The sequence below is a fragment of the Engystomops pustulosus genome, chromosome 2, assembly GCF_040894005.1.
Source record: "Engystomops pustulosus chromosome 2, aEngPut4.maternal, whole genome shotgun sequence".
Lineage (NCBI taxonomy): Eukaryota > Metazoa > Chordata > Amphibia > Anura > Leptodactylidae > Engystomops > Engystomops pustulosus.
In genome coordinates, this window is record NC_092412.1 from 49,222,974 (window position 1) to 49,236,110 (window position 13,137).

General features: G+C 41.4%; 1 protein-coding gene across 8 annotated transcripts in view; it reads left to right on the forward strand.

Annotated features, from left to right (window-relative positions):
* The window catches only part of FNDC3A (fibronectin type III domain containing 3A), a 130,968-nt gene that overhangs the window by 98,290 nt on the left and 19,541 nt on the right, over positions 1-13,137 (forward strand). For all 8 annotated transcript variants that reach the window (XM_072134536.1, XM_072134544.1, XM_072134537.1 and 5 more), the window contains 7 exons: positions 919-1,076; positions 2,577-2,636; positions 6,331-6,469; positions 8,518-8,571; positions 10,088-10,212; positions 10,304-10,478; positions 12,857-12,943. In XM_072134536.1, the coding sequence (XP_071990637.1) occupies positions 919-1,076; positions 2,577-2,636; positions 6,331-6,469; positions 8,518-8,571; positions 10,088-10,212; positions 10,304-10,478; positions 12,857-12,943 (798 nt within the window). The remainder of the gene's footprint in view (positions 1-918; positions 1,077-2,576; positions 2,637-6,330; positions 6,470-8,517; positions 8,572-10,087; positions 10,213-10,303; positions 10,479-12,856; positions 12,944-13,137) is intronic.

Consider the following 13,137-nt stretch of genomic DNA (forward strand, 5'->3'; position numbering starts at 1 on the left):
GTATGCATGTCTTACACACATACAATTGATAACCTTCCAGTCATGGACCTCTCTTATACCTGCTTGCGGTTGCAACCTCCTGTACAAATTAATATGCACACATAGATGAAGCCATATGGACATGCATATACATGCAGACACTTTTTGTTCACTTATTCATACACCCATTCATACAAATCTCATACATAATAACCAGCAGTGAAGTCTGGGTCAGGAATGCAGTCTTCTAAGGGGGGCCTGGCTGCTGCTTTGAGGACACTCCAGGAGGCAGAGGGTTAAAGAGCTCTTCCTGTGCAGAGGCCAGCACACTCTCCTGCTGCGCTCTGTAGTGATGGGACGTCTGGCCCTTCTTAGTGAACTGGCTCATTGGGCTCCAATCACTAAGAAGAGCTGTCTCTACTAGCTCCTGAACGGCTCCCTATTAAATATATAATAGGGAGCCGCTTCATCTCTCGGCAGTACCTGGCTTCTGTGTATTGCCTCACACCCAGTAACTTAGGGTCTTCTGAACTTTTTAAGGCCTGTTATAAAAGCCATATTACACTGCTAGACTTAAGACTTGACACAGATCAAAGATCTTAGAGCCGTATCGTGAAGAAAGGCAAATTTCTTGCTTCTCATTTTCACAGAGATGAAAGCGCACCATTCCTGTCTCTGACAAATGCTGTGGTGCTACATCAAGAGCTGGAGGTATAGGAAACCTCTCTTCATGATGTACCATTAGTTAGTTTTAGCCTTCAATAACATTTATACTAAAGTGCATATAGATAAAGGGATATTCTGCAGCAGTTGTATGTCCATGAGAGCTGTCATCTTGGGTATTAGTGTGAAAATTGACTTTAATATCTATTCCAGGTAGTGATGGTGTATATATATGTAGATATGATGTAGATCATATATGTATATGTTTCATTACAGGTATCAGACATTCAAGCACGGTCTGTAATACTAACATGGTCGCCTCCTTCTAGTTTGATCACTGAGGAAAGTGATGGGACAGTTACTCCTGAAGTTTACACCTATGACATACTATTGTCCAACAGTGGGAAGGATGGAAAATACAAGGTTGCATATAGGTAAGTGTACACACTTTTGCAAGTTTTCTGCTTTTTCTTTACACAACGGGGCACATTTACTTACAAATTTGGACAGTTCACTAAAAGTGCATTGTCCGTCTATAATGCTGCGTGCAACCATTCACTAAGATCGTGCACCAGAAATCTTTAATCTGATGCTTCCCCACTCAGGTCTGACAGTGTTCACCATCTTTTTTGTGGTGCACCTCTAACATGAGGAATGCAACACAATTTGCAAGTTAAATATGACGCTCAGTCCGAATTGGTCGGACCGTCCGACAGCACGCCCCCTAATTTGTGTTGCATGGTGGCCTGCACCACAAAAGGGTTGCATGCGACTCAATCCGAGCGCAGACATTTTTTAAATACCTGTGCAAGACGTTTTATCCTTGGAGAACAGGAACAGTCCCTAAGTAAATGAGCTCCAATGAAATGAATCATGGGTTAAAGGGGAATTCCCGTTTCAGAAAGTAATTGACTTTGTTCAAAAAATGAACGGTTGTGCAAATTTCCAGTACAGACAGTCCCTACTTAAGGACACCCGACTTACAGACGACCCCTAGTTAAAGACGGACCTTTCTGCTCCCTGTGACCTCTGGTGAAGCTCTCTGGATGTTACTATAGTCCCAGACTACAATAATCAGCTGTAAGGAGTCTGTAATGTAGCTCTTTTGATAATTCTTGGTTCCATTACAGCAAAAAAAATTTAAACTCCAATTGTCACTGGGGCAAAAAATATACACATTATATACAGTACAATATACAGTTTTGACTTGCATACAAATTCAACTTAAGAACAAACCTATGGAACCTATCTTGTACGTAACTCGGGGACTGCCTGTACACTGTCTGTGTCAATTCCTCACATATTTTCTGTCCTTCTATAGAAAGCTTCTGCATCTACATCCAGTGGACATAAATCTGACCATGGTCACACAGGTGCACGGCTCGTTATAACCCACAGCTCTGATTACTCTCCATGATACTAACAATCTGTGCACCTGTGTGACCATGGTCAGATTTCTGTCTATTGGAAGTCAGCACAGCAGCTTTCTATAGCACAACCGCAAGCAGAGATCCAGAAAACGGTCAGATATTCATAAGTTAAGTATGTTGGAAAATTGTTTCATTTTTCATCATACAAATAATAACATTAATCTGTTGAAGTGGGAATACCCCTTTAAATGCTCGGCCACTATACACTGAGCAGAGTTGTTGTTCTTGCTTTGTTCTCTTCAGGCAATATGCAGATGAGTCTCTAGTTTGGTGATTTTGCTTTCCTCCTAGTTCTTATGTTTATACTATTATAGTAGGTTGTTTTGTTTAATTTTTACACCAATGAAACCCCCTCTGGTTAGGGTAGAGTAGCAGCCATTATCTTGTGTCCAGATAGTATAGGTGGAAACCTGATGTCAATGCATCAGACGCCCGAAAGTAAATAATTTTTATGCATCAAATGTCAACAAAGCCGAGTCGCTTATCACTTTGTTATATTTTCAGTGGAGAGAAAACCAGTGTTACCGTGGATGATTTGAGGCCTGCCACAGATTATCACGCCAGGTTAGTCACACCTTTACATTTTTTTATGCTGTGTTAAATCTGATTGTGGAATTGATGTCGTCTATTAGGGCGATCTTTCAGCGTATAAATGGACATATTCCAGTTCTATTCTTTAGCCGTGACTGAAAAAGAGAGCAGTGAATTATAATGTGTAGTATATGATGCGATTGCTTGTATCATGCATACAAGAGACCTCTCTATATATATATGCATAGCAAAGCAACCTCCACTCAGAAAACAAAATTGTCTCCAGCGGATATTGTTCCAAAAGTTCTGATAAAACTATGCAAACTATGCAAAGAAGGGGGTAGTCCGGTGACAACAAGTTAGCCTTAGTTGCTGATCGCTGTGGGTCCCCTGTGGATCATGAGAATGGGGGTCCTTTGTACCCTAGATGAATAGAGCAGCCAGTTACGTATATGCCTGCTGCTCCATTCATCTCTATGGCACACTGTAGATAGGTGCCATACCCTTATGGAGCTCTATCACACTGTAGATAGATCTCCATCAGGGTCGTTTCCAGGTTTCAGTAGGCCCCTGGGCGACAGAGCCTCAGTAGGCCCCTTTACAGTAAAAGCACATGGCGGCACTAAAAATTAAGAGACTAAAACAGTCTCTTGTTTCCTAAAATATTCCCTGGGTTATCATGCCAAAAAAAAACCCTTATGGTTATTTTATGTGCACCCCCCTCATGGGTATTTAATATAAAGTCCCCCTCGCACCCTATGGATTAATTACATACAAAGCCCCTCAACCCCATAGTTTCCTTTTGTACAAACCAACAACAAAAGAATAACAGTGTAACAGTGGTGGAATCTAGTAACAGTTTTTTTTTTCCTTTTGTACAGCCTTATGTGGGCCCCACCAGCAGTGGGCCCCGGCACTTGCCCGGATAGGCCCAGTGCTGGCGCCGGCCCTGACCTCCTCCGTTACAACCTAACGTTATAGTCGGTTGCTTTTACTGGTTGTTTTAACACTGATAGTTGGGTATAGAATTTTGCGAGTTGATGCATTCTGCCCATCACACCATAGATGGCGCTAGTGTACAGTAAAAGACTGAGCTCCCTGAAGCTGAGGCACTGACCCTAAATAGTATCTGCTCCAAGTTCTGTCCAAGTGTTATAATAATAATAATACATCTTTATACTATGTATACTATATCATGGAGTACATATACAAATACAATAAGACCTTACAGGGTAATAACATTGTCAGATGGAATGAGGGCTGTGCTCACAAGAGCTTACAGCCTATGAATGGTATAGGAAAATTACCTATTACTTTTCTTTTTTTTTTTTTTTTTTTTTTTGGTAAGCATACTTTTACGTTATTACTTTAATTTTCTAAATACATTTCTATATTTAAAACAACTGCTGAACTCCTCTAGTTTGACTGTCTGTTTTCCATAGCTCTATCCCTTACATCCAAGGCAGTATTAGGTTATCAGGTCACAGTTTACAGAAGGGGAGTTCTTTCCATCCTCTCCTTGTACAGTGACCTCTGCACATGTTACAGAGACCAACTAGAAAACTCTTAGAAACAGGCAAACAATTTGCAGCCGTATCGTGTCCCCCCATAGTCTGTAAGAAAATTGTGCAAATTTTTGTTTTTTCCAACAATTTCACTGTATTTGGGACTTTCTTCCAGCTTCCCAGTACATGGGATAATAAATGGTGCCACTAGGATGTATGTTTTGTTACGCAGAAAACAATCCGTCACATGTCTCTGTGAACTGAAGAGGGGGCACAGACAATGGAGAGGCAAAAACAGAAAAGGGCTGCAAGAAAAATGTTTTCTCCATTTATCTGTTATACAAACATGTTGTTCTTCTATTCGTGCTATAGTGGCTGTGCATGGTATTGCAGCTTATCACTATTCAGCTGAATGGGACTGAGCTGCTATGGGGCCACATGATGAATGCATGTCTCATCACTGGACTGTGAAACAGAGGCGACACTCAGCTGACTGTAGGGTTTTTTGCTATTGGCTTAACATAGGGGAACAAAAAAAAAGGTAAACCCCGTTAAATGTTCTACCTCCCTTTCTTTTGCAGTGTATTGTAAATCACTGGGGCTGTAGATGAATATAAAATCCAGTGTCCTTACTAGTCACTGAGATACAAATTAATGCACTTCATGATCCTTGTGGTGCTTAGCGCAGTTCTCTTTCCTCGCTGTATTTATCGCCATTCCTCACGTAATAACCATCCCACAGGAATGACTAATTCCTCCGACTCCCACCGCTTCACTGTGACTATTAATGCTCTCCATTTTCTAACATGCAGAGATGTTATCCTAACATAACCCTATGTACTGCGCTGCTCTGAAGGCGATCTGCTGTTGACGTCTTTAATTCCTCCTCTTGTATGTCAGATATCCAGCATAGGAGACAGGGGAGCTTTTGGATGCAGTCAAGCTCCCCCAACTCCTCACTGCGGCTCAAGTTCGGACCCCCGCCCCTTTGCACAGCCCCTCCTTTCATTATTTCCCTTGCATCCACGGTACACCTGCCATTTTACTGTCAGCCCTCCGCACCATACCTCGGTGTATTAAGATCTGTGCTTCCTTACTTATAAAAATAGCTTTATTTTACTGTAAATGAATCACAAGTATTCCAGGAGACATCATCAGAGCCCCCTCTAGGCTCCATCTATTGCACGCCCCCAGGGCACTTCTCTCCCACCTCCCTGCTTCTTCTCTTGCTCTGCCTCCCACTGTCATATATATCTATCTAAACCTAATATTGTCTGCTGCTGGGAGATTTTCAGCAGATAGCGGGAGGAGGAGCGAGAGAATGAGTAGTGCTCTGTGGGCCATTCACCACCCATTCATGGTCTATATGCTGACAGTGAACTTCAATGGGATGTTGAACATTTTGGAATAAAGTCTGTAATCATTTTTGTCTACATGTGGTACGGAACCATTTTTTGTTGTCTCTCATGTAACAGCAGGAACCATTTTTATTTTTCTAAGTAGGGGGTTGTGTGAGGGCTTGTTTTTTGCGGAACAAATTATTTTTATTGGTTCAATTTTTTTGTACATCTGATCTGATTTGATCACTTTTTAATTTTTTTTGGTGGCAGATTGGTAAATGTTGCAAATTTTTTTAAGGATTTACATAATATGTATGGGTCAAACATTTGCAACATTTTGGTTGCAGTGTATTATAAATGGAAAGGGCAGCCTATTACACACCTAATCTCTGCCCATTACACGCCTAATCTGAATGGAGGGTTGCCTCCATTACTGAACTAGGCATTGTACTTTCAACATATATGCTGGGAGGTCTAGCCTATCATGGGTCAAAAGGAGAACTTTTCACAATTCTGGTGTTGCTGCAGTTTTCTCTTTAGCTCCCGCTGTTCCCCAGAAATCAATGTCTTCATTATCCAATCTCTATCATCAGATGGCAGTGGTGGGCTGCCTGTACCAGCTCAGGGCCACGTATCTGGCAGTAGAGAGTGTAATTACTATATTGGGTGATGAAACTACCATAAAACTTTGCCAAATCGTCTCTACTGTCAGATAAGTTGTTTGGAGCTAAAGCAAGTGGCCTGGCACCCCCCATTTGACAGTAGAGAACCAAATAACATTGATGTTTTATCAGACGTTTGTTATTATTTAATACTTCCCTAAATAGTCAGTGTGCACAGTGTCCTATGTGTATCCATGATTTCTCTCCTTTTGTTGCTTAGGGTGCAGGCAGAGTTAAACTGTGTGAAAGGAAACCCTTCTGAGGCTGTAAGCTTTACCACCACGAGCTGTGAACCAGAAACGCCCAACCCTCCGCGGATCACTAACCGGACCAAAAATTCACTTTCCCTCCAATGGAAGGTGAGTTACATAAGAATAGATTTACTATCGCAACATTAAATACAAACTAGCAGAGCCCAAACATTAAAAAAATGTATGTTTCCCTGCTAATGAGATGCCAACCAAGCATGTCGCATCCTACATTACCGCTAATGAAGCTTGATGTAAAAGAACTAGACCATCGCTGTCAGACATGTGAGATAGAAAAATGACAGATTTTCAGTAACAATATGGAAATCCCCGAGATATGCCATCTGTTCAGTCTTTATAACTCCAGGAAATGGGTTTTGTATGAAGAAGGGAAGTTGCACCTCTCACTATCTATTATTTATAATGGTAATTGCTTATATCTTCTAGCAGCTCTCCGCCACACATGGTGACGCCCCTGGCAGGACATTTCTAGCTAGATGGAGATAATGTAGTCTTTTCTTTTCGCACCTACTCCACAATGAAAGGGCAATGCTAGACAACACGTTTCAACGTCCCCTTATGTGCAGCTTTTGTTTTGATGTAATGAGATGGAAGTGCTGTTCTCCAGTCTGTAAATCATAACCTAGTCCTCATCAGTGACATGACATGCTACCATATTATACAGCATTATCAGCCGGAGAACCAGTATAGTAAAGAAGCAGAACCCCTTGTGTTCATTGATAAACCACTATTTTGAAATTTAAGCAATGCAAATATCCTTGTTGGTCTAGTATTACATGCAGTATATTCTGATAATTGGCTGGCCTTGTAATACATGGAAGGGTGGGATGAAAAGGCCGGGCATGTGACGAAGATTTGTTGAAATAAGGCTCTGTTAGAAGAACATTTTTGCATTGAAAAGATTGTTGTTTTACAAGAAAAATAATCTTCAGTTAGTATATTATAGAACAGTAGGAACTGAGCAAATTGTCCTATCTGCAGGCATCATGTTACAGAACAGGAGGAGCTGAGCACACTGTACACTGGGACACATTGGGGATCATTTACTAAGGGCCCGATTCGCGTTTTCCCGACGTGTCAACCGAATATTTCCGATTTGCGCAGATTTTCTCTGAATTGCCCCGGGTTTTTGGCGCACGCGATCGGATTGTGCCGCATCGGCGCCGGCATGCACACGACGGAAATCAGGGGCGTGGCCGAACTAAAACCCGACGGATTCGGAGAAACAGACGTATATTTTTTTTTAAAAAATGTCGCGGGACACGCACTTACCTTCACCAAGTATATGATCGTGCACTCCGGCGGGCCTTGGCGGACTTCAGCGCAACAGCGACTACTGGTGGACGTCGGAAGACCCGAATCCACCGCAGAGAACGCGCCGCTGGATCACGAATGGGCCGGGTAAGTAAATCTGCCCCATTGACTTACCTGTCCGGAGGAGTTCACCGACAGTGTTGCGATTCACTAAGATTGTGCGCCCCATATCGTGCATGTGTCACTTCCCCGCTCAGATCCACCGGAGTTCACCTTCTTCTTCCTGGTGTATGGAAGTGCATTTTATTGCGACAGAATTTGAATATAAAAATCCCGCGCTCAGTCCGATTAAGTCGGATCATCCAACGGCACGCGCCCCCCCCCCCATTTCTGTCACACGAAATCGCGTGCGACACAATCCCCTGGTAAATACTTGTCGCAGCGTTGCAATCCCCAAAAATGTCGGAAAATCCAACTAAAGTGCGGCTTAGTAAATAAGCCCCATAGTGTTGTATCTGCAAGAAGCATGTTATAGAACAGGAGGAGCTGAGCAAATTGTACATAGTGTCCAATCTGCAGGCAGCATGTTATAGAGCAGGAGGAGCTGATCATATTAAACAAAGTGTCCCACAATACTGTAAACCATTCTGCTCCCCTCCTCTTCCATTAGACATTATGTCTGCATTTATTTATAATAATAATAATTCTTTATTTATATAACACACACAGATTACGCAGCGCTGCCCAAAGCATGTTATTTTTTTATCACCTCCTATATACCGAAAGCCATAAAACAGTTTTTGTGAGACATTTGTATGAATCCTCTTGTTATAATATGTTACAAAAGTCATGGCAGTATATTCACTTTTACATTTTGTTTTTAGGCTTCATGTGACAATGGCTCAAAGATACACAATTACCTGTTGGAATGGGATGAAGTAAGTTGTCCAGTGTGTAGAAAATGTTTCTGATGAAACTGCCTGCAGGATGTGTATTGTAGATTGTACAAAATAAGTACAACTCTTTATATAGCACCATTGTATTCTGCCGTGTTGTACAGATTATGGGGTACATATACGAATAAATATAAAACATTACGGAGCAATAACATTGTCGGATGAAACTCTAAGAATTCAAGCCTGGCGCTCAAGAGCTTACAATCTATTAACCATACAATCTGTGTAAATAGCTTCAATATACAGTCCCTATCTTTACATAAGAAAATGCAGGTTTCCTCCCTATAAATGTACCACAGCCAGGAATCTTGTATATACCAGTACGTTTTGTATGTGCTTCTTTGTATAACAGTGATGGCCAAACTTTTGAGCTTGGTGGGTCAAAATTTGTTAAAAGAAAAAGCATAACTTTTTTTATCACTATTAGAAAAATCCATTATTTTGTGATATCTGTAGCTCTAATTAGTGATATTTTTCATATGACTGGTAACATATTAGAATTGCTGAGCATTAACTGTGTTGATACAGTGGCAGCAAGGTGAGGTCTTGGCAGGGTACTTGTCTCTCATGGGGTGTCCTCTTCCTCTAGTATAGCTGAGCGGTAACTATGGTGGGCACACTAACAGCAGGAGTGTAAGGGGCGCAGACACCTGAGATGACTCTCCTATCCCCCTGTAATCACCGAAATGGACCATGGTCCAGCCATCTGCCACTGACTGGGAAACTATGGGAGCCTGTTATAGTCCGAAATAAATTTAGTACGGGTGGGAGCTCTGGCTTCACTGATTAACTAACTGAGGTAAGATGTTTAACCCAAAACTCAGTGGAGTTTTTAACACATATGGTTGAGCACACCCTCCTCTAATCTGAACTGTAAAACTGCTCTAGTCTCTCCAGTTCCACTCTTCCTGGGATGCAGGTTGGTTCCCAACACCAGTGATGCAGGTTAGTTCCCAACACCAGTGATGCAGGTTAGTTCCCAACACCAGTGATGCAGGTTAGTTCCCGACACCTCGGGAGAGCATTCAGCTTTGAACTGGCCTGGTACCTACTCGACTGCCACTGTTTTATTTTCCAATGCGGCCCCTAGCAATACTACTGGATATGCCTCCATATCTGTAGAGAGCAGCTAAAGCTTGCGGGAGGTTACACATTGGGGCAGATTTATCAAGCAGTCTGAAAGTCAGAATATTTCCAATTGACCATGGCAACCAATCACTGCTCCCCTTTAAAATATTCATGAGCACTGGTGAAATGAAAGCTGAGCTGTGATTGGTTGCCATGGGCAACTGGAAATATTCTGACTTTCAGACTGCTTGATAAATCTGCCCCATTGTGTCACACTAGAACATTACACATAATACCTCAAGGCTCTAGTTTACTACAAGGTGTACATTAAAGCATCTATAATGTATCATCTGGATTTTTTTTTCAAAGTTCAAAGGGGAATTAAAAGGTGTTCATATGGTGTAATAAAACCTCTTTTTCTGTTCTTCAGGGTAAAGGATGTCAGGAATTCTGTCAGTGTTACTATGGCCTACAGAAACAGTTTAGAGTAACAAAGCTGTCTCCGGCAATGGGATACACTTTCCGACTTGCTGCAAAAAATGATATGGGCATGAGGTAAGCACCAGAAACATATCATCCAATTTGGCAGCTCTTTTGGGACCCCGATGTGCACATTGAGGAACATTTCCCCTTCTTTATTTCTCAGTGGCTTCAGTGAAGAAGTTTTGTTCTACACCTCAGGCAGTGCCCCGACAGTGCCAACAAGTCCAAAACTTATTAAAGCGGGAATTACCTGGTTGTCACTGCAGTGGACTAAACCCTCAGGTACACCGTCCGATGAAGGGATTTCTTATATTTTGGAAATGGAAGACGAAACCTCGGTATGTGTCTGTAAAGAAATTGTGTTCACTAATCTAAAAGCTATATAATGAGCATGAGGGCCTTGAGTTATACCAAATCAGTTTGGGGTAGTTTTGCCTCTCATTGTCACATTTAAAATCAGACCTAACCTCTCACTAGAGAATTCAGGAAAAGTGTCAGAAACAAATGTGGTGTCAACGAAGCTTAGTGAGTAGTCCCCAATGTGTTCATTATTTTAAAGGAAATCTACCACCAGGATTAAGGATTGTAAACCAAGCACACTTACATGATGGTGTGCACCCTCCCTGGCAGGATCTGCTGTTCTTTTAGCTTCTTTTGCCCTTCTTTTTAAGAAAAAAAAGTCTGTAAAATGATGCAAATGAGCCTCAGGGACTCCATGCCCCATTAACACCTATGGAGCCCGAAGCCCCTCAGGCTCATTTGCATCATTTTAAAACCCTTTTTTTTGGGGGGGGGGGGGGCATAAGAAGCTAAAAGGAGAGTGGATTCTGCCAGAGGGGAGCATGCACCGGTATGTAAGTGTTCTTGGTTTACAATCTTTAATCCTGGTGGTAGATGTCCTTTAAAGTACGGTAATAATCCTTACATGATCTTTGCAACATTTTAACAAAATTGTAGTGTGGCAGGATAAAAGATAAACAAAGTGGATTCCACACAAATTTTATTGCTGTGTCAACTAAAAATCCAACAAGTTTAGATTCTTGGTTTACTATATCATGGATGTGCAGTGCAACATTACATACCTTATTTTTCAGATCTCGTGTAGCCCTAGCATTATACCAGGACTATTAGAGATCCCCTTTAGGGAAGGATTAGTATGTAGGTACATGCTCATTAGAGGGATGATTACACAGTATATGGTTTACTACCACTGTATGTTATTATCCTGTCTTGTTTTATTCTACAAGACACTACGTATAGAAGTTAGAAATGTTTTAAATAATGCTAATTTTTATTTATTTTTACAATGTAATATGTTTATTGGACTTAACACAACCTTTAATGACCTTTTTTGTGCTTTATGCCAACAAAGTACATGGGTTCCTTTACGGTATATACATCTTAGTCAGTATACTTGTTTAAAGTATGTGCTTTTCAGAGCTTTCAGCAATCACAAGAACTGGGGATCCTTGAGTTCTTGTCTGAACAGGGTTATAGAGTGTATGGATGACCACTGCTTCATTCACTTTTATGGAGATAACTGGGTAGGGCTTTCTCATGCCTGTTGAAGATTATAGAAAGAAGGCCACACATGCACTACTGCTCCATTAAATGGGGACACTTGGAAACCCACATTTCCCATGACTGCTGGGGGTCCCAAGGTCTGACTCTCGGCAGTCAGATAATTATCTCGTATCCTGGGGATGTTAAAGGCAGAACCCTTTTAAAGAGAACTTGTCTGTAGAAATTAAAGGAGCACTGCAGTCAAAGCTCATTCATTAAACTATACCTTGTGCAGGGCATGAAGGGATGAGCAGGACTCCAGCTCCAGGAATACAGTGAAAATGAGTTGTGCTCCTCCCTTCAGGCCTTGCACCATAATAATTTCAACGGATTAGCTTTGACTGGATTGTTTCTTTAACCTAGTAAGCCACTGCCAGAGGGTTTACAACACCTTCCAGATAAAGTTTCTTTCATGGGCCAGGAAATCTACTTTAAAGTGTGGTTGTCTACAGTCACAGAGGCAGGGGTTTAAACGTGGAAGTCAAGCTCTCTCTGCTACAAAATGCAGCCTCTGCAGTAATTGATGGCCTGGTGGTCCAGGAACATCCCCAATCAGCTCCCATGAAGTCTGGTACTTGATGTCAATCCCAACCAATTCACATGACATTTTCGAGTACATTTTCTGGATGATGCCACTATTCTGGACCATGAAAGAAACAAAATCTGTGAGGTGTTCTTCGCTGTCATTTGAGAGAGACACTTTTTTAGTGAATCTGAGGAAACTAAACTCCTGTGCTGACTACCACTTACCGTAAGTGAAATAATCTCCATAAATCGTATGATCCATATATCTATAAATATATGCTGTGTATGGAAAATATTTTCATGTTCAATAACTGAATAAGTTCAGGACGTCCTGTGCAAGAAATGTGTGTGTATATGATTAAAACGACAGAACTGTGTATGTATAATACTGCTAGTGTGACTTGTTAATTTGCTTTTCCCACCATTTACAGTATGATAAACTCGTATAATATCATTACGGGGAGAAGAACATTGCTTTGCCTAGCAACAGAAACCAGAATAAGTCTATTCTTTTACGTGTTACATTGAAATAATTGAAGTTATTAGAATACGGAGGCCAATATATTTGAATATGTTTTTCTCAATAGACATCTTATGTTGAGTGATCAATGTCATTTTATTTCCGTAGGGTTATGGATTCAAGCCAAAATATAATGGAGATGACCTTACATTCACAGTAATGAACCTGAGGCGCAGCACAAAATACAGGTTTAGGGTAGGTCCTTTCTCCTGTATGTTTATATCTCCATGAACACACTGGATTACACAGAAATTATTTTTTGATATGTCAGGTTATGATTTTTAGACCATTAATAAATGGGTGATGGGCAGACAACCGGCCCAGCACTGATCAGCTGTCTGCCACCGCAAGGTGAATAAAGCCGGAGCTCTGTCCACTCGAGCAGCATA